The 27,103-nt window shown below is 47.5% G+C and overlaps 1 protein-coding gene across 1 annotated transcript; it reads left to right on the top strand.

Annotated features, from left to right (window-relative positions):
- The first annotated feature begins 1,240 nt into the window (after window positions 1-1,240).
- TMEM45B (transmembrane protein 45B) lies at window positions 1,241-27,046 on the top strand. The gene is made up of 6 exons (XM_031670352.2): window positions 1,241-1,293; window positions 21,862-22,058; window positions 23,892-24,098; window positions 24,901-25,085; window positions 25,571-25,716; window positions 26,752-27,046. The coding sequence occupies exons 2-6, from the start codon at window positions 21,878-21,880 to the stop codon at window positions 26,861-26,863; spliced, it is 831 nt and encodes a 276-aa protein (XP_031526212.1). The 5' UTR covers window positions 1,241-1,293; window positions 21,862-21,877; the 3' UTR covers window positions 26,864-27,046.
- Window positions 27,047-27,103: the final 57 nt, after the last annotated feature.

Genomic DNA, 27,103 nt, shown 5'->3' with positions numbered 1-27,103 from the left:
CAGTCATGCATATACACACATATATTCATTTTCATATTCTTTTTCATTAAAGGTTATTACAAGATATTGAATGTCTTGTGCTATACAGAAGAAATTTGTTTTTATCTACAATTAGCCTTTTAACCAACAGCAGCGCCTCTGCCATTATCTCCTTCCACCAGGAGAGTGGAAAATTCCACTCACTCTGTTTATAGAGGGAAATTCTGCTCAAGTTTATGGCTTATCCTCAGAAGTGCCTTCCTTTGACTTTGACTTTAGAAAAAGGAAAAGCTACTTGATCAAAAGAAGCTCCATTTAGGATCCTGGCTCCTTTCTACACTGCTAAAGTGTATCCTTTGCCTTTCTCTAAAACCTAAATACGGCATCTCTTGCATGAAGCCTTCTTGGTTCCCAGTGCCTGCAACAATGGGATAAGCTGGAAGGCATCTTAGAGACCTCGAGGTTGGATTCTCAACCCTGACTTCCTCTGGTCACCTGAGAAGCTTTTAACAGGAGCATCTGCCAGCACTCTTCCCCAAGACTCTGATTAGCGAGTCTGAGATGGAGCCTTACTTAGCTCTGTATTCTTCTAACTTCCACAAGGGATTATGAGCAACAGATGACCAACCCCTTAACTTAGAGAGGAGGGCATGGAGACCACATGGCACCACAAAGAGTCATGCATGCCTTCCTAGCAGCAGCTTCTTCAAGGAAGGGACTTTACCTCCTCTGCAGCTGTCTCCAGTACCTAGAACTTAGTCTAGGTAGTATGCAGATTTGTTGAATGAATGAATCTGTCAATCAATCAACCAGTCAATCAATCTATCCATCAATTCATAAGACACCAAACTTGAACCAGAAAACCGGATTCTGGTCTGGGATATGACCCCAGAGCCTTCCTTTGCTAGAGGGTGTCTGGTGGTGACTAATTCGCTGGCGTGTTCACCGTGATTGCTTGGCTTGATAAACAGTCTTCCTTACGACAGCCTGCGCTGTCACCTGCCAGGCTCCGTAACTGCTTTGCATCATAGGTCAAGGTTGGTCACAGCCCACCCTGGCTGCCCGGGAAGCGGCCCCGGTGGTGCACACACCTTAGGGAGTGTCTGCAACCAGGGAACACCTCAGCGGGAGGGTCAGGGGCGTGGAGGGCAGTGCGGCCTTTGCGACGCGGGCAGGTGCGGGCAGCGAGGGAGGAGCGGGGAGGGCCGGCCGCTGACGCCCGGGGCCGGGAGGGGCGCTCGCACCTGCTGGGTGGCGGCGGCACTCGGCGCGCAACGCGGCGGCGGGCGGACGGCTCGGAGGCGCTCGGCGCAGGTGAGACGCGGGCTGCGGGCAGGGGGCTCGGACCCGGAGCGGTTCGGACGCGGAGGGGCTCGGCCAGGGGAGGGGGCTCGGCTGGGGAGGGGGGCTCGGCCGCGGAGGGGCGGGAGGCGCTGGGGGCCCCCTTGGGGCTGGGTGGCGGTTCCCACCGCGCCCGCGCACCTGTGTCCGATCGCCGGCGGCCGCAGAGTGAATATTGCGGCGACCCTGGCCGGGCAGGGCGACCGTGTCGCTGGGCGAGAGGAGCTTCCAAGTGTGAAGCCTCTGCCCTCCAGTCCGCCCCGAGGATCGGAGGACACCCGCGGTGACGGCTCGTAGCCGGCCCTGAGACCCGAGCTGTTTGGAGTCCGCGGCAGGTGGCGGTGCGCACTTGCACCCCGACCCTCTCCGGGTTAGCACCGCTCCACAAACGCACCAACACTTACTTTCCTTAGGCCGGAAAGCCTGTAATCTAGTAAGAGATGATTGATTGATAACGTCTCTGGGGCCATTACTTAGTCCAATTGTCAGGATTCGGCCAGTGGGCGGAAAGGAATGTCCAGGAGCAAAGCGGCGAGATTAGCGGTGGTTGGAGAGGTTCATGTGGGCTCTAAAAATAGCTTTAGGTGTAGCTGTCTGGGTCCAGAGGGGTAACCCCTGGGATAGGAGCTAGCCCTAGATGTAAGAGAGATCTATGTTTCAGCAAGGGAAATCCATCGCTTTATGAAATAAATCACTTAAAAATTTTAGCCAGGCATCTCTCCAGAAGTCACAAAAATGACCACTTCACATTCTCCTGCGCCACTGCCCTCAGCGTCTGCCATTTTCCTCTGCATCCCTGACGCGTCGCCCAGTTGCCCCACCCACCGCTCTGCTTGGTTCTTAAAGCGGTGTACAAATTTTACCTGTATTTTTACATTCATTTTAATAGGTAGTATGGCTAATTGTCAAAGGAAAGACGTGTTGTTTTAACCACAGGTGCAACATATTCAATATAATCTGGGCTTTGTACCATGTAGAACTCTGTAGGGGAGAATCGTTGTACACAGTGAGGTAAGGGGCCAGCGCTGCTACAGACTTAGCTCTTCATGACTGAGAGTCCTCTGTCCCTAGAGTTTCTGGAAAAGCTATGGAATTGACTTGAGGACTTTGTTGAATATGGCCCCTTGATTTTACAAGGAGAGACCATCAGACACAAGCAGACAATAAGGCATGGTTATGCATTATTTGTTCTGGTACCGCAGGAGGCAAACATTCACATTTCCTTTTAAAGACCTTTGACTTCCTGTCATTTCTTCCATGGGAGGTGGAAACAGTGCCACCACCCGCTTATCTCATCCTCTGCAATATTCCTTATATTCTGTGGGTTCCTCCCAGACCCTTCTGGGGGATGTTGGTCGGCGTGGACTAGGTGAAGCTACTGAATCTCACGTCTGGCACCAGCTACTTTATTTGTGGTCTTCCCCGCCTAAACTTAGCAAGTGGCCCTTTGAAATTGTCCGGATTTGGCAAGGGCTTGGGGTGGGGAGGGTAAAGAGAAAGAAAGACTTCTGCTTTCTTATCTCCCCATCACCTTCAAGTTAACTTTGGCTGCCATGCTTACTTGGTCAAAGTACAATGTTACCTATGTGGGTTGTAAGCAGAGGATTATTATCTCTTCTCCTCAAATGCATCTGCTTGTTGAAAATGGACAAGGGCAATTTTCTCATATGTAGAGCCACTCCCATAGCAAAAGTTCCTGTTATTGCAAAATATTTTACACTTGAGGTAAAGAGAATGGAAGTCATTACTGTGTCATCAGCTAATAGCTGTACACGTAGACAAGCTTCTGATCTACACTTGTATCTATAGACAGGTTATAAGGCAAAAACTGGGCTATTTACAATACCATAAAATACTGAATATGGACAATTAGAAGTTATAGGTAAGTGATGTAATTCCCACTTCATTTGAACCCAGCTTCCCTTTGAAACAGCCAGCCCTCTCCCCCAAACCTTTACTGGGGCTAGAAGCAGACAGAGATTATTTCAATTTTAGCCGTTTTTGTTTCACTTGTGTAAAAATGAAATGAGTCACAAAGTACACTATGGGAGGGAGAAGGAGACTCAAAAGATCTACCAGCCTTGTGAGATGAAGAATTAAAACCAAAGACATTAAAGCACAAGCATGTACTTCCCGGGCAGGATTTTGATATTTTAAGCCATTATCACTGTCTTGCTGGTGCCAAATCATAATGGGGCCTTCCAGAGTACCAGGCAATTTCTTTGATAAGCAGCGCTGTGAGGTCAGAGTAATAGCCCTATTTCATAAATGAGGAAATTGAGACTTAGAGACGTGAGTATCTGGCCCAGGGTGACGCAGCTGTGATGTGGCGGAGCCGAGTCACAAACCAGAACTTCTTCCATAATAACACGGCTCCCTCCCGTGTGGGTATTTTTCTCTTTGTTAAATTTGAGTTTGGGGCGGCGGTGGGGGGAGGTTGTTTGGCACTTGAACTCTTAAGAGTCTAAATTTAGAAACATTCTTGTTTGGTACATTTCATGGTCATCTTTGTTCAAGGTCATCACAAAATATTTTAGGGCTGAGGATAGCCTTAAAGATTATTCAGCCCAGTCTTCTTGTTTTTCAAAGAAAAGTAGATGTGGGAAGAATTAAGCAACCCCCCCAGTGCTGCTTCCCCAGATGTACTTTGCTAAAATCTAGGTCTCCCAATGTCCAGACGATTGCTTTCTCTGGCATGTGGTGCCCCGAGGATTTCCTACATACATAAATCAAGCAGTTTATTTTGATTCACTCTAGCGCTCTAGGATCTGTGACAGCAAACCATCGCCTGCCTCTCTGAAGCCTGGACCCAAATCCCTGTAGATTCTTCTATCTGGACTGTATTCCACATTCCACGATGGAAAGAGCCTTATTTGCCCAACCCATTGTGTTATTCCTAGCATGATGCCCAAACAAAGCACTCAAAAATACGTATTCGGTGTACAGTATATCAAATCAACATCTGGACAAGTGTGAGATGTCATTAGGACTTCATGCAGCTACAAGTAACAGAAGACCCTCCTGCAGGGGCTTAATACATAAAGAATCTATTCTTCTCATGTAACCAGGTATCTGGAGGTAGGAAGTCCAGGGTTGGGACAGGCTCCGTCTGTCTTCCTGTACCACCATCCTTAGCACCCGGCTTTCGTCCTTACTGAAGGACAGGCACCTCTTCCGTGCTTAACAGCAAGAAGGGCAGAAGGCATGTACCAGCTGAGTCTGTCCCTTTTTCTCTTTAAATCATAATATTAAGATCTTCCCTGGAAGCTCTGCCCAGTAGACTTACATCTTACTGATACAAAAGCTATGTCACATAACCACTCCTGTTAGGAGCCTGAGGACATCTAGTGTGTTAGATGGACATGTTGCCAATACAACAGAATAGCAATTCCGTTAATAAGGAAGAAGGGGAGGATGGATGTTGGGTTGGCAACTAGCAGGGTCCGCCATGGTTTAGCTTATGGGTCCCTGACTCTGTTTCTACACCTCTTTTGTTGTTTCTCATTTTATTTATTTCTTGTGGTTTGTTTTACTGAAAAGCAATAGATAACATAGTGGGTGGAGGGAAACCTTCTGAAATTGTACATCCTGAGCCCCTCCCTGAGAAATGCTGATTATTTAGATCTGGGATGGGCTTATCCATCTGAACTATAAACCAGCTCTGCTGGTAATTCGAATGCAGGTGGTCACAAGACCACAAATTGAAAAACACTGAATTTGGGGTAGTTTAAGCAGAGGCACCTTCATTTTGTCCTCAACAGCTTTCTGTCTCACTCCTCTTGACGTTCACTACTTTCTTAATTTCCCATTCCAATAAACAGACATGCATGTATAGCCTTAAAAGTCCTAAGTTCTGCAAGGTTTTACTGAGTCTATCCTAAGCTGCCTCCCTGGAGGCGACCGCTTTCAACGTTTTGGGCTGCGCTGTTCTCATACTCGCCGTCATATTCCCGCACAGCACGCACATGTTGGCCGTCTCTCTTTTTCCCCCCGTTCTAGACAACACTATTGATACCCTATCGTGGAGGATGAGGATTTGGCTCTTATGTCCACATTATTCCACCTCACATCCACTTTCCTTTCTTGCAAGGTCCTAATATAGTTACATCCTAGTATTACTTGATATGGCAATGCTGAGTGTTTACATTATGCTATGTAAATATTCTTCTCAGCTGAGCCCCGTGGTAAACCATGATTTTTACACTTCCTTTCTGTGCAGCCTTCCTCTACCCCCTGCAGTTAGTCACGGCTACATCTTACACAATTGCTGTAGTGTTCTGAGTCACTCACTACCCATTCTTGCCTACTCTTTGACAGGATGGTAAAATTCCTCTCAAAGGAGTTGATAAACGTCAAGTAAGGAGGCAGTCTGATTTTTTTTTTTTTCTTGGAAACATCCCTGCTTAGCCGGCGCCCCCAGTCTCTGGACCTGGTTACGCTCTGAGCCCATTGTTAGACTGCGAGCTCCCTTGCTGCACCCTGTGAATTGTACTGGATGCCTGTTCCTTGGGGTCCATGCCTTCTCATTCCTCAGTTTTGCTGGAGCATAGCCTCCTGAGAAAAGGCACACGGAGGCAGAGGCAGGTTTAGTCTGGAGCTGGCAGAGCCCCGGGCCCCTGAGAGGGTGCAGGTGGCTGCAAGTTGCCAAGGGTGGGAGGGGCGGGCGGGAAAAGCCAGGCTGCCATCAGGAAGCAATTCTGGTCTGTTTTCTAAAGAGATTTTAAAAGACAGAGCCCTGTGTGTCCCTCCATGGCTCCAGTTTGTTCTGATGCCTTTTCTCAGTGGAAGTAAATATTCACTTGCACACCCAACTTTGTATTTGTAATTTAAGGACTTTTTCCTAAAGCAGGTAAGATTCAGGCACCACGAGATGTGGCCACTTTTTGAGAGCTTGCATGTTTCCAGTGTCCTCCTTCTTCCTTCACACTTGCTTGGAGGTTTGCCTAGATATGGGATTTGAATTGGAAATAATTTCCTCTCAGAATTTTGAAAGCGTTGCTCCATTTTCTTCTAACTTCTCATGGTGCTGTGTGAAGAAGGTATGCCCTTCTGACTTCTGACCCCGTGTATTCTGTTTCTCTCTCCGGACGTACATGGGTTTTTCCTTTCTTCTTCATGTTGATGTTTCATGATGCTATTGGTTGCCGATGAGGTTGTTTTGTTTGGTCATTGTTTTAGGTAAAGAACTTCTCGATCTAAAAATCATGTTCCTCAGTTCTGGGTGGCTTTCTTCTGTTAAATAATCTCCTGTGTTCTATCTCTCTGAAATTTACATTCATACTTAGATGTTGGGTCTCTGAGACCCATCCTCGAATTTTCTTATCTTTTCTATTTTTAAAAATATCTCTTGTCATCTAGTTCTAACAGATCTTCCAACCCTTCTATTAAATTTTTGCATTTATACCATCATATTTTTAACTCCCAAGGTCTTTGAGGGGGAGACTTCCAATTTTTTTTAATAACATCTTATTTCATGCATGCAGTATGTTCTCATATTTCTCTCAGAACGTTAACTCTGTATATTTTCTACATTTTGAGAGTTTTCTTCAGCTGCCAGCAAGGTGCTGTGTTTATTTTCAAAGCCCCCTTCCTGTTTTTTTGGTTCTGCTGTATTCAAATATAAGTGATTAAGACCGGTGCGTGTGGCATGCAGGCGGGCGAGCCCATGGCAGGGTAACGAGGCAGGGCAGGGTTTTTTGAGGACTTAGAATCACATCTCTAGCGGATTTCTAGTACAGTCACTTCTCATTAGAAAGCCGTTTATTCTTGTTTGAGAAAAGGCCACTAATAACATACACTGACTTATTATGTAATTTGTTTAATGGTAGAGGTGCTTGCTTTGAGGTGGTCAAGTCCAGGATTCAGAATCAGAATTTGCTCTTGACTCCGCCCCACCCTGCAGCGCCAGTACCTCCGTGTACCCCTGGGCCGCAACGTGCCTTGTCCTCCATCTGCAGCACAAAGATGATCAGAGGGCTTCCCGAGAGACTGAGCTTTCTTTTTTTTTTTTCCCCCAACAAAATGAACCTTTATTTTTCAAGCTTACCATACCCTAAAACTTCTGCTTGCAGGTTGAAATTCCTTTTGAATTTTATCCTCTAGAGCAGGTTTGAGCTCTTTTCTATTAAAAAATAAAAAGCTCCAAGATCCTAGGATAATGAAAGTTCTGTGAACACATGTACAACTAATTGTTTTGTAATAACCATTTGCAAAACATCCATTACCCACCTACAGTGAAATACTGATTAATCCGGAATAAATGAGAGTCTTCAGAGAAGCTCTGTATCAGGCCAGTGTTTGCCTTAACAGGTCGTTTGGGAGAAGATTTAATTACAAGGGAAAAGCATAGTTAGCCTAGTATTTTTATTTAAGAGGTTATATTGCAAAAATATTCTCCTAATATCTATAGAGAATGTCTTAGTGATAGGCTTTGGGAGAGAATTTCTGCCCTTGAAGGTCATTCTCCAAATCCATACCATGTTTCCCCTTGCGCAGCCCAACGTGTGATAATTAAATCGTGGGACAGATTCATCACTCTTTTTTTGCTGGGAAAGCTTTAGATCTCATGAAGGAACCAGATAACGTGTTACAGGAATGATACCTGGTTTAGCTTTCAAAGACTTCTTAACTGGAAAGGGTGGGCATTAGATGCTGGATTTCCTACTGCTGGCTTTTCCTTCCCAGGCACCTTTGGAGAAGACTGCCAACTCCTTGAAGGCTGGTGCCCAGTCTTGTCTTTTCCTCCATCACCTACAACAAAGCCTGTGGTTTGAATTAAATTGACCACAGTACCCATCCTAAATTAGCCCTCCCTACTTGTCCCTTTGCTGTATCCTCTGTTGCTTTTGCATCTTTTTATGTCACTCCCGCTTGGATGATGCTACCTCATTCTCAGATTTGATGTGTGGAACAGCTTATCAGAACACAGAGTGGGAAGACCTCAGATTGTCAGGACTCCAGGTAGAATTTCCAGGGGGGAAAACTCCCCGTATCATCTTACTAAAGATGTCATATCTTGGGTCATCAGCGACACCCCACCTGAAGCCCACCTGTGGCCGCAGTTCTGATTCTTGTCTCTCCTCGTGCTCGGTGCCTCACGGTCCTGTCCACTTCCCTCCTCTCTTGTTGATTGGTCCCCGCTTTGATCCAAACCTTCTCTTTGTTCTGTTCTAACACTGTTTTCCTGCCCCTTTGCCCCTGCCTTTATCCGCTGTCTGGCATGTTGTGTGCAAAGCACTGTGATGCACTCATATCTGAAGACGTACCCTGCCTATCAGACACCTTTTCAAACCTCACTCAGGCCCAGGATGAAAACTCTCTCTCTTCTGGCTGTTTTTGACATCATTTCTATGCTTTGGTCTCACTGGGGTTCTTTGTTTTTATATGGAAAGCTCTAGAACAAGAACTAGGCTCAGTATAATACAGCGATCTGCAAATTAGTGTTTCCTAAACTCTACCACTTGCCACAGAACACGGACTCTCATGTCATGGAGGCTTGTCCGGGAACAACCTGGCATAAGCTGAAGCTGCTCTCTTTTTAAAATTTAAGTATAGTAGCTTTACAATGTTGTGTCCGTTTCTGGTGTACGGCATAGTGGTTCAGTTATATATACATATATTCTTTTGCATTTTTTTCCACTACAGGGTATTACAAGGTATTGAATCTAGTTCCCTGTGCTCTACAGTAGGCCCTGCTGTTTATCTATTTTATATGTAGTAGTGTGATCTATTAATCCCAAACTCCTAATTTACCCCTCCCCCTCTTTCCCCTTTGGTAACCATAAATTTTTGTCTATGACTGTTTCTGTTTTGTAAGTAAGTTATAGATTCCACATATAAGTGATATCATATGATTTTTGTTTTTCTCTGTCTGACTTACTTCACTTAGTATGATAATCTCTAGGTCCACCCATGTTGCTGCAAGTGGCATTATTTCATCCTTTTTTAAGGCTGAGTAATATTCCATTCTACATACAGACCACATCTTCTTTATCCAATCATCTGTCATGTCTTGGCTATTATAAATAGTGTTGCTGTGAACATTGAGGTGCATGTATCATTTACTGAGGATTGAACCCAGGACCTTATGCATGCTAGGCATGCACTCTACCATTGAGCTATATCCTCCCTCTTGCATGTATCCTTTTGAAGTTTTTGTCTTTTCTGGGTATGTGTGCAGGAGTGAGATTGCTGGATCATATGGTAACTCTCTTTTTTAGTATTTAAGGAATCTCCATACTGTTCTCCATAACGGCTGCACCAATTTACATTCCCACCAACAATGTAGCAGGGTTCCTTTTTCTCCACTCCCTCTCCAGTATTTATTATTTGTAGACTTTTTGATGGTGTCCATTCTGACTGGTGGGAGGTGATACCTAATTGCAGTTTTGATGTGCATTTCTCTAATAATTAGTGACGTTGAGCATCTTTTCCTGTGCCTGTTGTCCATTGGTATGTCTTCTTTGGAGAAATACCTATTTAGCTCTTCTGCACATTTTTTGACTGTTTTTTTAATATGCGTATTGAGTTGTATGAGCTGTTTGTATATTTTGGAAATTAACCCCTTGTTGGTCACATCAAATATTTTCTCGCATTCTGTAAGTTGTCTCTTTGTTTTGTTTATGGTTTCCTTTGCTAAGCTGAAGCCTCTCTCAATGCCAAAAAGTGTATGCTACCCCAAAACACATCTCCATCCATTTTAACATGAAAATCATTTCCCCCCAATTCTGTAGGTGAAATTGACACTTCAGGGTGGGACTCTGTGTTGGTCCTATGAGTTCAGATATTCCTTTGGAAGGGAGGGCACAGCACTTGTAAGATGCTCTTGTAAGGACTTATCTAGGGTGAAAAATTACATGGAAAAATAATGGTAAGAGCAACCCTACTAAGGACTGACTTAGGAAATAGTTTCCCCATGATTCAGTTATTTTATTTATTTGGGTCCTCTCTCTTTTTTTCTTGGTGAGCCTGGCCAGAGGCTTGTCGATTTTGTTTACTCTTTCAAAAAATCAGCTCTTGGTTTTATTGATTTTTTTCTATATTTTTAAAATCTGTTTTATTTATTTCCTCCCTGTTCTTTATTAGTTGTTTCCTTCTGCTGACTTCAGGTTTTGTTTGTTCCTCCTTTTCTAGTTCTTTCAGGCGGTAAGTTAGGTTGTTAATTTGAGTCTGCTCCCAGGCTGCTGCAGCAGAAGCCCCCAGATCCATTTCTGAACCGCGGTGTGAGGCAGGCGGGACTGAAGCGCGTCAGCTGGGAGAGAATCCCCTGAGTATTCCTCTGCAGGAGCCGTCCACCAGGAAGTGCACTCTGTGGTGTCACCTGTCACCCATTGTGCAGGCTCACAAAGGGCACTGTTTGTGGCACTACCCTCAGCCCTGCCTCAGCTGTGAGAAGGCAGGCAGGCAGCTCTGGTGTCCCTCAGGTGCTGTGCTCACCAGGGCAGATCTGCTGAAGTCAGGCACCAGGACCCAGCTGTAGTCACATGCAGTCGTGCACCTGGATCCGCCATGGGATCAGCCCAGACCTCAGCCCTGCCTCCGTTTGCGCGCACCCACTGCTAACACCAGACCCGTCCCAGCCTTGCACTCAGATGTCCCGCAGACGTTGAGCTTACAAAGGCACTGGCGGTGTAAATCTGCCGAAGCCACCTGGGACACAGCTCAGATTTCAGCCCCGCTTCCCGAGTCCCGCAAACCCTGGAAATGAGCTCAGACTTCCACCTCGCCTCTGCCTGGGGGCAACGCGCCAGTGCTCGGGTGCTCCCAGAGCTCTCAGAGGCAGGGCCGTGCCAGCTGCGAGCATGAGAAAGAGGCTGCTCTGGCAGGGTCGCACCCTTCCCTTCGCATGCATTAACAATGGGGGTTTTTTATGGTGGACCCAAGCTCCATTGCACACACTCCCAGTTGTGGCCCAAACCACATTGCAGACCCCTCAGGCTGTGTCCCTGCAGCCAGCCCCAGTCCTCCCCACCGAGGTCTCTCTGAAGCCCGAGTTTCAGCCCTCAGCCACCGCGCCTCGGGCTGGGGCGTGCTCTGCCTGGTGCCCCCCTGTCCTGCCCGCCGCAGTCCTCGCATCCTCTGGAGCCCCCTTCTCTCCGGGCTGATCTCCCCACTGACAAAGGGGCTTCCCAGGGTCAAGGAACCTTTCCTCTTTCACAGCTCCCTACCAGGGGCAACAGTACCATCCCAATACTTTCTTTCTTTCTTTCTTTCTTTCTCTACCTGGTTACATGGAGATCTTCCCCATAGCCTTGAATGCGTTTAAGACCTTCTGCCCGAGGTCAGCAGATACTCTGTGAGAACTGCTCCACGCACAGATGTATTTTTGACGTATCTGTGGGAGGAGGTGACCTCTGTGTCTGTCTGTTCTGCCATCTTGATCCACCCTCCTCTCCATGACTCAGGATTAAAGTTCGGTTGCATCAATTCAGTTCAGATCGAGAACTATTATTCCACGTCAAACCTTGTGCTAAGCCATGGGAAGTGGAACATGAAGCAGGTAAGGTCTCTGCTCTTGAGGAGCAATAGTCTAGAAAGACCTGTAAATGTGTCATTTTAATATGACACAGTCAGTCAGTGATAACAATCAAGATGTCTCTATGGCAGTATGGTCGCCTGGGGCGGGGCTGGGGGGGCACACACAGCACAGTCTGGAGGTTCACAGAGGCTTTCTAGAGGAGATAAGCCCACCTATTGAAACCTGAGTGAAGGTAAGCCAAATTTTTTTAAAAATGAGAATTATATACGAGGTGAAAGGAACAGCCAAGTATATACCATAAAGAGACACCGTGGGAAGAAACGTGAGATGAGGCTGGGGAGACAGGCAGAGCGCCCAGTCCAGGGATACTCAACGCAAAGGGGCACGGACTACACCCACCAGGCGGTTAGTCTATGAAACGTTTTAAATTCTATCATTCGATCACGATGTCATCGTGGTCACCTTGCAGGCAGGTGATGGTGGCTTCAGAGAGGAGGGATTTATGGAGGCCGTGCAGCAGTCCAGGCACAAGACAACAGAAGCCTACACGAGATCGCCGTCGTAGGAACAGAAAGAAAAAGACAGAACACCAGGACATTTGGGGAAGCAAAAATAAGCAGCATTTTTAGGTTTTGGGGGAACTAAGACATGGCAGGGCAGCGTGAAGGATGAAGAGTCCAGGAAAGACTCCAGGATTCTGGCTTTAAGAGTGACTCAATTCTAAGCCATTACCTGAGTTTGGGAGACAGCTGGGGAAGGAAGATGACGACTTCAGTTTGGGACAGATGACTTTGAGGTGTCTAAAGCTGTAGAGGTCAGGGCCAGAGTCATCAGCATGCACATGGGAAGAGTCACAGAGTCATCAGCATGCACATGGGAAGTGAACCACGGATGTGGGTGGGCTCTCGCAAGATATATAAAGGAACAGTGGAGCAGACACTGCTTGTGCTAAAGGAGAGGAAGATGATTATGGAAGATGAAGAGACCACGAAAGAAGAGTCACAAAAGCCAAAGGACTAGGTCATCTCAAAGAGAAGTGACTAGATAATAGTGTCAACTACAGAGGAGAATCAGCCTGTTAGGTAAGCCTGGAAGAAACCATCTGGAGGGCATCTGGTGACGTCTGTGAGTACAGTTTCAGTCGGGTGGGGAGGGGGCAGGACCACATGGAGTCAGCAATTGTCTTTCCAGTTTTTTTTTTCAAGAAACTTAACTGATTTTGACAATGTCTGATTGCACTAAACTACCAAAATTCCTTTCTAGACAAAGAAAACTTCATTTAAGTAGCAACTGAGTTCAATAACAACTTTTCAAATAAATTTAACATGAAAAATTATTTTTAATCATCTATAAATAGACCTATTATCAAAGGTGTTTACTAGCTACTGATGGCGTGGAAAAGCTCCACATGCTTTGGCACCATATACAAAGTTTAAAATTTTGCAAGACTGTGTGTGGTGCTCCTAGTAAATGTATGTGGTACGCACAGAAGCAAGTGGATGCCAAACACACAACTCAGGATGCCGGCTGCTTCTCAGGGTGGGGTGAGGGGAGTCCCCGGGAAGCCCCAGTGTTAGTCATGTTCTGTTTCTTAAGCTGGGTAACGGGACACAGTTAAGTTATTCTTTGTGCCTTTTACGTACATTAGTTATACTATTCTCATGGCCAAAACAGTAAACAGGAAGAGGGATACACAGCTGCTTCTTTTTCCTTTTTCTGTTGTTACTTTGTGTGAAGAAGTCTTGAGCCTGGTCATAGTGGGAGGGGGGAAGGCGATTAGAGGGCGCGCGGGCAGCTCGCGACCGACAGACGAGGGCCCGGGGGGCACAGGTGAGGATGCGATCTAAAGCGTAGGCGAGGGCCTGGCCTACAAGAGGAGGGCGAGTCTGAGGAGGAGAATGGGTGTGGAAGTGGGTGAATTAGAGACACTGAGATGGCTGATGCCTGAGAGTCTCAATCGTGTGAATGGAGTGAGAGGACAGGGTTACGCACAACTGGCTGCACTCAGGTTTGAGGGGAGCTATGAGTTTTCAAAAACTAGTCTGCGGGAAACGGAAGGAAGAGCTTGCCCGTGACAAGGGCCGCAGAGTGACGCGGAAGGCCCGGCAGCCACCTTGTTCACTGGCGTAAGTGAGGAACAAATCCACTGGATGTAGGGAAGGAAGGAAATATGTAATTTAACCTTTTTTCCTTTGTTGCTTGAAAAATAAGCCAACCTTTAAAGTCCAGAGATGCCCCTTTCACTCTAACGTGTGCTGACATGGCAGCTGGTAACTGCTTCTCTGTTGGCGACATCCATAACTTGCTCTAATGCCGTTTCACTTTTCATTCCACTGCATTTCATTCTTGTGATGTCTTAGTTCGAAGCAAAGACAGAAAGGGATTGTAGAACTAGGAAGGGCCACGGAAATTACCTCTTCCCAACTGTACCCGATTAGCAAACAAGGAAATTGTGGTCCCGAGAGGTCACATGTCTTGCTTAAGATCACAGAGTAAGTTCATAGCAAAACTTCAACTAGAACCCAGGTCTTCTGACTCAGAGGCCAATGTTCTTTATTAGAGCTTGTGAAATAACTGAACTTAGCCCAGATGTGTTCTTCCGTCCTTAATTCAAGATTCCAGTAAGACTAATTTTCATGAAAGTTTGAAAGATACAATCAAGAAAGGCCCAGCTCCAAAGCCAGCCCCCCGGGGAAGCCTCAGATTCTACTCCGTGCCTCCAAGGACTACTAGCAGTGTATCTCGTGACATCCCACTTCTCACAAGTACATATAGCTCCCTGTTAGATTATGAACTCCTTGAAGGTGGGGATCGTTTCTGTTTCATTTACTTCCTCAGCACCCAGCAGAGGCTTGTATTTCACAGGCTCACGTGAAGAAGAAGGGAAAAAAAGCAGGAATGAAACAACTTTTGCTTAGGAACCAGAGCTGGGAGGTAACTGAGCCCCTGTTCACGGTAATTTTGTGCCACATCATCACAGACACACGCCAGAACAAGGTTCAGACTCATTCTGGTCTTACTCGTTCCAACCATGTTGTCTGAGGGACCCGCATACAGAGAACGTAACAGCGACAATCACAGCTGTCAAATTCTGGAGAAGAGTGATGGACTTCGGAGCTACTCAAGGCCTCTCAGACCAGCGCAGAGCAGGGGTCCACTGTGCCTAAAGTTTAGGGCTAAGCCACAGTGTCATCAGCTTGTGGCAACAAAGGACTTTCAACACTACCTTGTGCTTCCTCTGCGCCCTGTTACTAAGCAGTACACAGGACAAGGGCGGGTGTGAACCTTGCTATTTGCAGATTAGCAGAAGGCTGAATCAGGCACGGCTGGTTGCATTCCAACGTAAACGCAGACCAGAAATCACGTGAGTGTTTCTGTTCACAAGCACACGTTCAGAAAGTATAAAAGCCATGTTCTACAATAAAATAACATGCTATTCCAACTGTGCTATATTCTTCCTATAACCTACTCCCTACTCACCAAGCACACTTCATATTTCTGTCAAAAACTACACTCAACCACTGCCCTAAGATCAGGAAAAGGTTCAACAGTGACCTCCCCAGCCTTGGGGTCAGCAGCACCAGCAAAACACAGCAGCCTTAGTTCAGTCATTACACTTCTCCCAGGAGAGCAGCCCACTCCCCCTGCACCAACTGTGGGATGGGGTAAGAGCTCCAGAGACGAGAGGGAGCGAGTGTTTATAACACCCTTACTCCAGTTAGCTGCCAGACATTTTCAGTTAGTCCTCTCAAGATCCCTTTGTTAGTGTCCCTGCTTAGGAGGGGCACTGAGGTTCAGAGAACTTACGGGAGTTGTCCAAGGTCTTTTCACTAGCAGTGGCCAAACCAGGATTGGACTTAGGCGTGACTCTCCACAGTTCATGTGCTTTCTACTACAGGACTATATTTCCCCTTAAAAGGAAAGTGTAGGAACCCAGTTTCTTCAGGGGAATCTGGGAAATTGAAGGCACTCAAACTAATACAATATTTGACTTACATCTTTTTGAACTCAACCTGGCTCAGGCCCTTTTGTGAGTTGGTTTATATGCTTTCCCAGAGACCCCTGGGCACAGAGGACCACAATGTCTTGGTTTGACTCTTAAGGAGACTAACCTAAGATGATTTCAAGGCTTAGTGCTTTCTGCCCATGGAAGAGAATGTCCCATGGTCTTTGGGGAATGGTAGGGCAGAGAGAGTAAGCAACGTTATCCACCCACTGGGATGACTGGCTTCAACTGCCTCTTAGCCTTTGTATGTGCTACTTGCTCTGCCCAGAACTCCACCCACACTACCTGCGTTCACTTCTTTTTCAAGGACACTGCAGTGACATTTGCCTCTAAAGTTTTTCTCCTCTTCCCCAGAGACTGAATTGGAGTCTTCCCTTTACTGTCATAACACTCTGTACACTCTTGTGTTGTAATAATTAAATTCTTCACCACAGTTTGACCTTACTACAGACAAAGCCCTTCCCAGAAGATTGGTGAAATCCATTTTCAAGAGTAAAAGGGTAGACAAAGGCACCAAGACAATTCAGTGGGGGAAAGAAGAGTCCTTTCAACAAATGGCTGGGATATCTAGGTTTGCAAAAGAGTAATACTGGATCCCTACCTCATACCATATACAAAAATTAAAGTGGATCACAGACATAAACGTAAGAGCTAAAATTGTAAAAATCTTAGAAGAAAACTTAGGAGTGTATCTTCATGACCATGAATTAAGCAATGATTTCCTAGATACGACACAGAAAGCACAAAAAAAAAGGTAAACTGGATTTCATCAAAATTCAAAGCTTCTGAGCTTTAAAGGACACAATCAAGAAAGTAAAAAGACAACCCACACAAATGGAGAAAATATTTTGAAATCGTGTATCTAATACAGGACTTTTATCTATAACATATAAAGAACTAATAGAACCCAACAATAAAAAAAGACAACCCAACTTAAAATGGGCAATGGATTTGAATAGGCAATTCTCCAAGGAAGATAAACAAATGCCCACTAAGTGCTTGAAAAGATGCTCCACATTAGGGAATCATTAGAGAAGCAAAATGAAACAAAACAATGAGCTACCCCTTTACACCCACGAGGATGGCTAAAATTAAAGAGATGGACATAGTAAGTGTTGACAATGAAGTAGAAAAATTGGAAACTTCATACATGGCTGGTGGGACTGTGAAATGGTGCAGCCACTTCGGAAGACAGTCTGGTAGTTCCTCAAAATGTGAGACACAGAGTTACCATATGACCAAAGCAATTCCACTTCTAGGAATATGCCCAAGAACACTGAAAACATAGGTACACACAAAAATATGTACACACACGTTCATAGCATCATTATTCTTAACAACCCAATTGTCCATCAACAGGTGAATGGATAAACAAAATGTGATATATCCATATAATGGAATATTACTCAGCAATAAAAAGGAATGAAGTAGTGATACATGCTACAACATGGATGAAACTTGAAAACATGATGCTAAGTGAAAGAGGCCAGCACAGAAGACCACTTATTTATGATTCAATTTATATGAAATGTCCAGAATAGGTGAATTTATGGCAATGTAAAGTAAATTAGTGGCTGCCTAGGGCTGGGGGATCAGAGTGAGGATTGGGGGAAATGGAGGAGTAACTGATGAATAAGAGGTTTCTCTTGGGGGGTGATGAAAATGTTCTGAAATCGACTGTGGTGATGATTGCAAGAACCACTGAATTTTACACTTTAGGTAAACTATATGGTATATGAATTAATATTTTGATAAAGCAGGTTTTTTTTTAAGGGCATGGACAGCAAGGAAAAATCTGCTAGGGAAGGAGGCTTATAATCCACAGAGTTTTCAAGGGAGGAGAGCACCGATATGAATAACAAAGAAAGGCAGGCAGCCTGTTTTCTGTTTCCTATAGAAAAAGAAAACCAGGAAGCTGGCTCAGAAGAGCAGGGTGTCAGTCTCAGCACTAGGAGATTTGGGGCTGCAGAATCCTGTGCTGAGAGGGACTGTCCTGAACATCAGATGTTCCGCAGCACTGCTAGGCTCTTCCTACTGGATGCCGGTACCACCACCCCTCACCCCCACTGTGACAACCAAAAATATCTCCAAATGGTCCCCCACTGAGAACTGCTGCACTCGAGCAATGGACCTGCACTTAGCTCTGCAACATGACAGGCCGCTGGCCACCTGAATTCTAACGATGTCTTCAAGGCAGGGCCACAGCCTGGGGGTGGAAGAACTCACGCACCATTTCAAAAGAGAAAATGCGTCTATCTGATGTCAGGCAGGGAGGTGGGGAGTCAGGGCAGCTCCAGAGAGAATTTGCCAAAACTGCCCTCGGCACATTTTGGGTACAATTTCCGCTGTTCCTATGGTACCACAACTACTTCTTCCTTGGATTTAATCACTTTTCAATACTTTAAAAAAAAAAACAATAATAAACCTACAAAAGCCTGAGTGTCCACTTGTAACGTGTTAACCTGGTATACAGCTGTTTGATTCAAAACCGGTTAGGTTATGCTGATAAAAAACAGCCCACAAAGCTGAGCGGCACATTCTGTTGACTTCTCATGCCATGTGTTCATCGTGGTGGGTTTGGGGCTCGGCTCATGTCTCCCCACTCTGGGATCCAGGCTGTCGGAGGAACTACCGTGATGCGTACGGATAGTGATGAGGGAGAGGCTCGTGTTCTGAGGTCTTGAACTGGCAATTACGTGTCTCAGCCCAGAATTAACACGTCACCTCTACTCAAGACTCACAAGACCCCGTCCAGCTACCAGGGGACCAAAAAGTGCAACCATACCACATGTCTAGAAGACAGAGCCAGAAATGAGCAGCATTAAGGAACGTTATCACTGCTGCACAAAATGAGGTCGTATTACAAGTAGTCTTTTCCCTCTTGCCTGTCTCCCCCAACACCACCTCGTGGAAAATCTTACGGAACAGCAGGTTGTAACAGCGCTAGTTCATTTCTGTTAACGGCTCCACAACACTCCACGGTGAAGGCGACCCCGTGGTGAACACAGGAAGCAAAAAAGGCGCAACTGGAACTAAGCAGAGGCCCAGGCTGTGACAGCTGCTAGTCTATGTATTTGTATCCTGTCGCCACAAATTCAGGAAAACTGGTTTTAATCCTTCCCCTGCTGTGAATGCCAAGGCCTCGGTTCCGCTCGTCTTGGGGGTTGTAAAGCCTAAGCACTTGAGGAAGAAAACAAAATTCACTTTTCTTGCTGCTTTTTCTGATCCTCTCGCCCGTCTACACACACCCCTTCCTTCACTGCTCCTACTCGCCCTGTCTGAAACAGGGAAAACGTCAGATTTACTGAAGAAAAGCCATCGGGGCAAGTTTTATTTGAAACCACGGGCAAATGGCATTAACTGCGCTTCTCCTCTCCTCTGCACCCTCTCCCCACCCCGCTCCCGGGTACCTCCTTCCCTCGCTCCCCACTCGGCCGCCTTCTCTTTTTGACACCTGTCTTCCACCTCAAATACCTTAAATGAAAAAAAAGGGAATGTAGATTGGGGGAAATGGCTTAAAACCAGGAGTGAAAGGAAAGCAGGTGAAACCTCTTACTCAAACGACATTCCTTTTCCAGTGATCTTTCTAGACATGAAATGAAAGGTTGCCCAGACCTCTAGCCTTCCTGGTTTCTAGCTTTAACTCAAAGTTACTACTTCTCAAAACAATTAACCATCCCTTCACACTCCCATCCTCTCATGTGATATCAAAAGTTAAAGTATTAATAATGAGGGAATTTTTCTTTGTGGAAGCACTTTCTAATGTTTTCCTATCTGGGGGTTTTCCTTAGATTGAAATATTTTATAGCGTAAAGGCTACACCTTTCTGTATATTCAAGGGAGCTCATCCCTTAAACATTTGCTTTTCCCTTTCTATTTGAATGGCAATACCCAAATTATTAAAGGTCTAAATTTTTATCGTCCTAAGTTACTGCCTTCCTTCTTATTAAAACTGGACTTCATCCTCTTTACATGTTGTATAATGTAGCTAACCTAATAAACTAATCTATTAATTTGTTAATGGAAGAGTTCTACCTCCTTGCTCCTCTCCTCCATCAAATCAAGGTACTCAGCCTTGCAGTAGTAGCTTCTCCAGATGTACTGCAGGTCCTGGTATCCACTGGTGTGAATTTTAAACCAGGTGAAAGGGAAGGGTGAGGCTTGACAAATGGTGTGGACACCACGGAAGCAGACAAGGGACTCTGCCTCTGTTTGGGTTCTGCCTCTCAGAAAAATGGGGAAGGGCAGGGAGGGTTTGCAGAGCTGGTTTTCCCGCACTTCTGGCCAGGAAAACAAAGGCGTGTAACAGGCTTGATCTTTAGAAAGGGACCTGTGTTAAACATTAAACGAAATTGGAGATTCGTTAAACGTTGATCAGTAGAGGGTTAAAAAAAAGAGAGAGAGAGAAGAGGTTCTTCCAGTTATGACAGCATGAAGAGATGCAGTTCCTTCTGTAAAGAAACAAAGCACACACACACCCCTCCCCCTAAATAAGTGTAAAACCAGGCAACATTATCCAAACCAACCACTTCAGGGAACTGGAAACTGACCAAAGGTAAACAAGTTGGGAAGCTGTGGTGACTGTTAAACTACTTATAAAATAATATCTTGGAATGCTGGGTGCTGGCTGGTGAGCCTCAGTTCAACCAAAGCCCACAAGAGAGCTGAAACTGAGTTCACTACTTACAGGTCCTGGAGAAGTACAGAGCATGCCTTGAGGGCCACACGGGGAGGTCAAGGCAGGGTGCCAGCAGAGAAACAGGCAGGACCAGGTATTCAAGCCTTCATCAGGGTCCACAGATGGAGTGCGTTAGGGTTCCCGGGCAGGCCAGATTGGGCAATTCAAACCAAAAAGCAGGGTTTTGGTAAGCTTTGCAGGGGTCTTATCCAAGAGGGGAAGGCCTGGGACGTGGAGACTGTTTATCACATTCACTTGGGACTCTGCAGCCGTATCCAGGGCACGCTCGCAGGAGGGGAGTGTCAATTCAAACACCCTGTAGGTCACCTGCCACACAAAAGGGGACCAAGGCAGTGATATTACAGAGCAGTTCCACTAAATCCTCAACAGAAGCATTTATTCTTGAGAAACTATTAGAACTTCAGGTGAGAATGGTGGGAAACCATGACCTTTTCAGCAGCACCCTAATAGGGTCCCCCTCACTCAGTCAATGACTTTTATGTAAGGTGGCACGTGCTCTGCTCCCAGGAAACAGACGCAGTTCAGGGCGGTGATGGGGAGTTGGAAATCCTTGGCTTTCCAGACTAGCATGGACCGAGCACGGACACGCCCTGCTTGTGAGCCTGAGGTCACAGGACCAGCTGGGTGAGCAGCAGACCAACTGGGAATTTCACAGGGAAAACCAGAGGAGTGAGTCACGGAAGGGCTGAGGCTCCCCTCTCCGCACGCACCTCGGGCTGAATGGCAGGCTCTCATTTTACCAAGTTTGAATGACCGTGTTCATTTACACTTAGAGGGCGGCATCAAAACTCTTAATTCTTCAAATTAGGTGAAATACAACAGTGCTTTCATTTGCATATCTTTAAGTGAAGTTTATCATCAGTTTGTTATTTTGTGAATTGCACGGCTCATGCTTCGCCCATTCTTCTGTGGTCATTTTCTTATTCATTTGTAAAGGCTCTTCAATGGACTATCCGCTCATCACAGCTACTGCAAACGTTTTCCCCAAACTGTTCGCCTTCCGGCGTGTTTGATATGTAAAATGCTCATACAGGTGACGGTTTTTCCTTTCTAGTTCCCTCCTTATGTTTAGGAAGGCTTTCTACCCTAAGATCATGAAATATTCACCCACCCTCCTTTTCTCATCTATTTTACCCACGATTTTAAGGCCTCGGGGCCAGTGGTTCTTGGGCTTGTAACTCACTTAGCAGACAAGATTCCAAAGACGGAACACAGGCTTATTCAATGAGAATGAGGGGCTCCTTCTTAATACGACTTACAACTTGGAATTGTCAGTCATGTATTGTGTTTCCTGCCGAAATATCCACATGTGTTTTTTCCTCCATTCAGCCACCTAACAATTGTTTCCTTATTATTTAGGTGTCCTTGGACTGTGATGGCAAACTTCAAGGGCCACGCTCTCCCGGGGAGCTTCTTCTTGATAGTTGGACTGTGGTGGTCAGTGAAGTACCCGCTGAAGTACTTTCACCGAAAGGGGAAAAGCAGCCAACTGACTCATTACTATCAGCGTCTGGAGATCATTGAAGCTGCAATCAGAACTTTATTTTCGGTCATTGGTAAGGATGGTTGATCTGGCCCAGGGCATCTCCCTGTCATACCCAGAGCCTGTAATTCATTTTCTGGACCCTGTGAAATGGATGTCTCCACTAGCAGGAATAATAGAACATGGATGTTCGGTTGAGTACTAAATATTTTATCACAGCATCTACTGTGTACCGAGCTGTGTACCAATGACAGTTACTAGCACCTGACATCACAGTACACTGTGAAAAACTACCAAATAAACTGCATCCTTTACCACAGAAGGATGTAGGTATAATTTGTAGGAACATGACATAAGTTGTATAAACAGAAGACATACTTCATGAAAAAGATAAAAATAGAAAAAAAAAATCAGCGTAAACTCATGCACGAGTTGTAAGTACTAAATGGAGCTTAGTTTTAGGAAAAACACCTTTCTCCCCCCAGTTGTCCCTCCACCAGAATTGCAGTCGTAGTTAACAGCCCCTCACAGCACGTCCCCCACGCCCACACGCAGGCACTCAGAGACGGGGAAATCATGCCAGAGGCTGGCGAGAGGCGGTGCAAGGGTGAAAAGGGCCACCGAGCAGAGGGTCAGTCCAGGGGTTTCTCCTCCGCTGAGCCCCATTCCAACAAAGCCCACCCCCTTCCACTGTCACCTGTCGGCCTCTCCGCCTCACTGGTGGCCCTCAGGGAACAAGCAGTGCCAGCAGCCCATCACGCGGGCAGTGAGGGATCTCAGCCTGCAGCGGCATCTGGCCACCTGTCCCCTGTGGCCCACAGTCCCGCTGAGGAACTAAAGCAAGGGCAGTGGCTCCTCTTGGAGTGAGCAGAGTCCACCGCACCTTCCCATTCACCGGGCACCCGGTTCTCTCTCTGAAGCTGAGACGTGACAGGGCCCAAGTGACTTACATGGTAAGGACCGCACCGGCCTGGCCTCAGTAAAGCTAGGAAACTACTACTAGACCTCTCTGCCGGGTGGAACTACTACTCATCCAACAATGACCTCCTGGGCTCCTGCTGCATGCCCAGGGCTCGCTGTCTCAGTGTCAGGGATGCCGCCGGGGGCCAGGCAGTCCCCGCTCTCGGACGGCTCCTGCTCGCCTGTCACTGGGACATCTCCACCAACACTTACAGCCTTGACACGTGAATTCAGGAAGAGGCCGGTTTGGGAACAGGGTCCAGAGTGTCATCACGGAGGATTTATTCTAGGCTCCAAGAACACTTTAGGCACCGGATGAGAGACCAGTCTCCTGCTTCCAAGAGAGGTGATGAAGGTAGAAGGAGTAAGAAGTGAGCGAGGCCCCGTGGCTCTGCTGCGCCTGTGTCCCGAGCTTCAGTGAGGCCAGAAACACCGGGGTAACAGCCCTGTTCTCCCGGCGTCTGGGAGACCCGGCGTGGTGGGAAGGACCCCCACCTCCAAGCCCGTAGGAAGCGAACACACCTGGGAGCAAGGGTCTGTCCACCACCAGTGTGTCTCATGGGGTCCTTTCATTTTAAACCGAGTTGCTTCCTTCCAGATCTTTCAGGGCTCACTTGGCGGGGGAACCCACAGGTGGCTATCACCCAAACTCTCACTTCAGTGACAGTGTCCTTCTGTCATCTCAGCTGCTGGACAAACATCCTGGGGACCCATGTGGCTACGTTTCTATCACTGCTCCTACCCCCACTCCTCCCCTAAAGGAACCACAACAAAGGCAACACGGCCCTACGGGTTCTCCAGCAAACACTTATTTTGTACTGAAATGGCTGCATCTGAGGCAGCAAAGCAGGTCCCCGGAATCGCAGCCCCCATGCATGACTTGGGGTACTTGGCTGCTTGTCCTGGAGCTGCTCTTCCCCCAACCTGCACCCCTGTCTCCCCGCAGGGGTCCTGGCAGAGCAGTTTGTTCCAGACGGGCCCCACCTCCACCTGTCCCAAGAGAGCCACTGGGTGAAGCTGATGAACTGGCAGCACAGCACCATGTACCTGTTCTTCGCCGCCTCGGGAGTCGCGGACATGCTCACCTACCTTAGCGCCCACACCCCCGTGGGGCTGGACAGGCTGGTCATGGCTGTGGCGGTGTTCAATGAAGGTAACTGGGTGGTTTGGATGGAGAAATGGAAACGGAGACTGCCAGGCTATGTTGAGAGGGATCGGAGGACAAACTACCAGAAATACCACTAATTTAATAAACTTCCCCAGAAAATCCCAATCCTTGAGCTTCAGAAACCTGCACAGGACCCGGTCCTGTGCTGTGGATGGTTCAGACGACACATCCCCTAAAGCAGCACATGAAAGCACGAGGCTTTTAGCCCGAGCTCCAGCTGACAGCACACAAACGCCTCGCCCCTCACGGGAGACTTGGGGTGCCCACCTGGTTAGGGGAGAGACTGCCCCCACCCCACCCTGGGTATGACTGTCTGGACTCCGTCACACGTCCCAGGAAGCCTGCCCGGCAGCTAGGACAGACCTCCCAGCGTGACTCATGTTAGCTAGGCTAAAAGGAGCATTCTGTACTCCAGCCACCTTATTTACATCTGTACCTCAGGAAGCGGTGAAAAAAGGTTGAAATGAGGATGAGACTGAACTGAAAGTACACACACATGAGAACTGTCACACATCAGCAACGTGTCTCACCAGCCCATCACACAGAACCTACCACGGATTCTGTAAAGAGATACAAGACACATCCTTCGCTGCTCACACCTGCTCTCACACGAGGCACACGCTCATGCAATGAATTTAACTGCATCAGCTTGCTGCTCCAGTGTTACATAAAGTGATTCCTTAGGGGTGGAAAATCTAACTGGGAGACAGACGTGTCCTAACGAGGCTAAAGCAGGGATGGGTCCTCTGGGTGGAAATGGGGGCTGACGGCCGTCCTTGCGCTGCAGGCTTTCTCTTCTACTACCACGTCCACAACCGGCCGCCGCTGGACCAGCACATCCATTCCCTCCTGCTGTACGCCGTGTTTGGAGGGGCTCTCAGCATTGCCTTGGAAGTGATCCTTCGGGACAACATTGTGCTGGAACTCTTCCGAACCAGCCTCGCTATCCTTCAGGGCACCTGGTTCTGGCAGGTAATTACCCCCAACCATGCCCCTCACCCTGTACATGGATGAAGCAGCCTCACCAAGTGTGTCCAGGAGACGCAGCACTAGGTGCCACGCGGAGGGGTCAGAAGCCGCTGCCCTGCCTGCGCCCACCCCTGACCTGTGTGGCCTCTCCCATTAACATCCTGCTGCTGGCGCTGTGCCTCCAGAGCACGCACAGCCAGCAGGCAGGGGACCGCCCCGTCTGCTCTCCCCAGGGGAGGGACTGACGCCACTTACAGGCTCCACTTGCCAAACTTCACAATAGACAAGAGCTCTGATACTGTTTTAAGTAAGGCTACACTGAACTCAGGATTAACTTAGAAACATTTCCTGTGCAAGAGGCCTTCTGATACTAACAGGGTATGGGGGTGAGGTGGTGGGGAGCTGCTGACAACTCGGGCAGCCACAGGGGGCCAGGGGTGTCTTGGCCCCCACGGATGACAAGGCGGCTTCTCTGCATCACCCACCAGATCGGGTTCGTGCTGTTTCCGCCTTTCGGAGGACCCGAATGGGACCAGAGTGACCACAACAACATCATGTTCATCACCATGTGCTTCAGCTGGCACTACCTGGCCGCCCTCTGCACAGTGGCCATCAGCTACTCACTTGTTCACTGGTACGTCCAAGGTCATCCTCTTAACCAGCCCCCTGCCCTGAAATGCACTGCACTGCATCACTGTTACCTTCACTGACCTGCCTTTCACAACCAAGCAGTGCTAACTTCCACCTCTCAGTGAGCGCCAAGTCCTGTGCAAGGTACTCTACGCCTGCGAACAAGGGTGACAGGGCTTGGGAAGTTAAAGGGCCTGTCTGGTCACAGCGGTGTGATGGGAGACACTCTGAATAGGCACTGGTCCTGGATCGCAGTGCCTGCTGTCCCTGGTTCATTCCGAGCCCATCCCACCATTTCTTGGTTTGCCTGACTTTCACGGACATGCAGTCAGCAGATAAACGCCGGGGCAGCAAGCGCTCTCCGAGCGCTCCCAGGGCTTGCCAGAGCAGACAGTGATTCCCAGGCACGGACCGTGTCCCTGCGATGCGGTCAGCATGTGATGCATATTAAATTACCCCACATGACGCTCACCTGATGAAGCGTGCACGTGATGTGTAGAGATGGGGAAACCAAGGCTTGGAAAGACTGAAGCATGGGATCAGGGCGGCCCAGGGAGTAAGCGCAGAGCCCAAGACAGGGAGCAAGCGCAGAGCCCGAGACTGCAACCGCGTTCCAGGCTCTCAGCCCCGGCTCGCTGAGCTCTGTGTCATCAGAGCCGCCCCCTGCTCCCTCCTAGTCCCTGACTTCCCTACTGAAGGCAGACACTTCACCCAGAGAGTTCCACGGGGACCAAACAGAAGGGAAGCGAGCTCATGGTTTCCTTTTGGTCCACTGCCTGGTCTGTGAAACAAACCGCGGACAAGAGACCTGAGCTTAGTCTCAGTTACGACACTAACCGTTAAATAGTATCGATCATGAGTTCTTTTATCCACCAAAGAATACTGTCTGGGAAGTCAGGCATGTGGACAAGTAATCACAGTATTTGATAAACAGAGAGAGAGAATGCTTTAAGCACCAGCAGAGGCCCCCGCATCCTCAGCCGAGGGAATGTGGGGACCTGGGGGCTACCCTCAATTGCTCTCACTGTTTCTGTTACAGCTTTCTGACACGAGTCAAGAGACACGGAGAAAGAGAAATCATTGGGATTCAGAAGCTGAAGTCAGATCACACCTACCAGACAGCCCTCCTGGGTGGCTCGGATGAGGACTAGAGGTGGCCGGTCACCCATCGGCCAGTGGAGGATGGATGTGTCCCCTGCACGCCCACAGCTGGCGGTCAACCGTGTGGCTCACCTCCTCCACTTCAGTCCTCACTGTGGTCCTCTCAGGATCTGTATATTTGCACCTCCTCATCTAACCGACTAAAATCTGGTTGGTGTGGTATCCTTTGTAAAGAAAACTGAAGCAAGCCTTTAACTGCATCTCAGTGTGAAGAGAAATCGGACCGTGAA

Source organism: Vicugna pacos, chromosome 33 (genome assembly GCF_048564905.1).
Source record: "Vicugna pacos chromosome 33, VicPac4, whole genome shotgun sequence".
Lineage (NCBI taxonomy): Eukaryota > Metazoa > Chordata > Mammalia > Artiodactyla > Camelidae > Vicugna > Vicugna pacos.
The sequence above is the reverse complement of the archived record's forward strand: the minus strand, read 5'-3'. Positions and strand labels throughout refer to the sequence as shown.

Coding starts and splice junctions, on each gene's coding strand:
- TMEM45B (XM_031670352.2), top strand. CDS start 21,878: ATGGCAAACTTCAAGGGCCACGCTCTCCCGGGGAGCTTCTTCTTGATA. Junction 22,059..23,891: donor AACTTTATTTTCGGTCATTG/GTAAGGATGGTT, acceptor GTCTCCCCGCAG/GGGTCCTGGCAGAGCAGTTT. Junction 25,717..26,751: donor AGCTACTCACTTGTTCACTG/GTACGTCCAAGG, acceptor TTTCTGTTACAG/CTTTCTGACACGAGTCAAGA.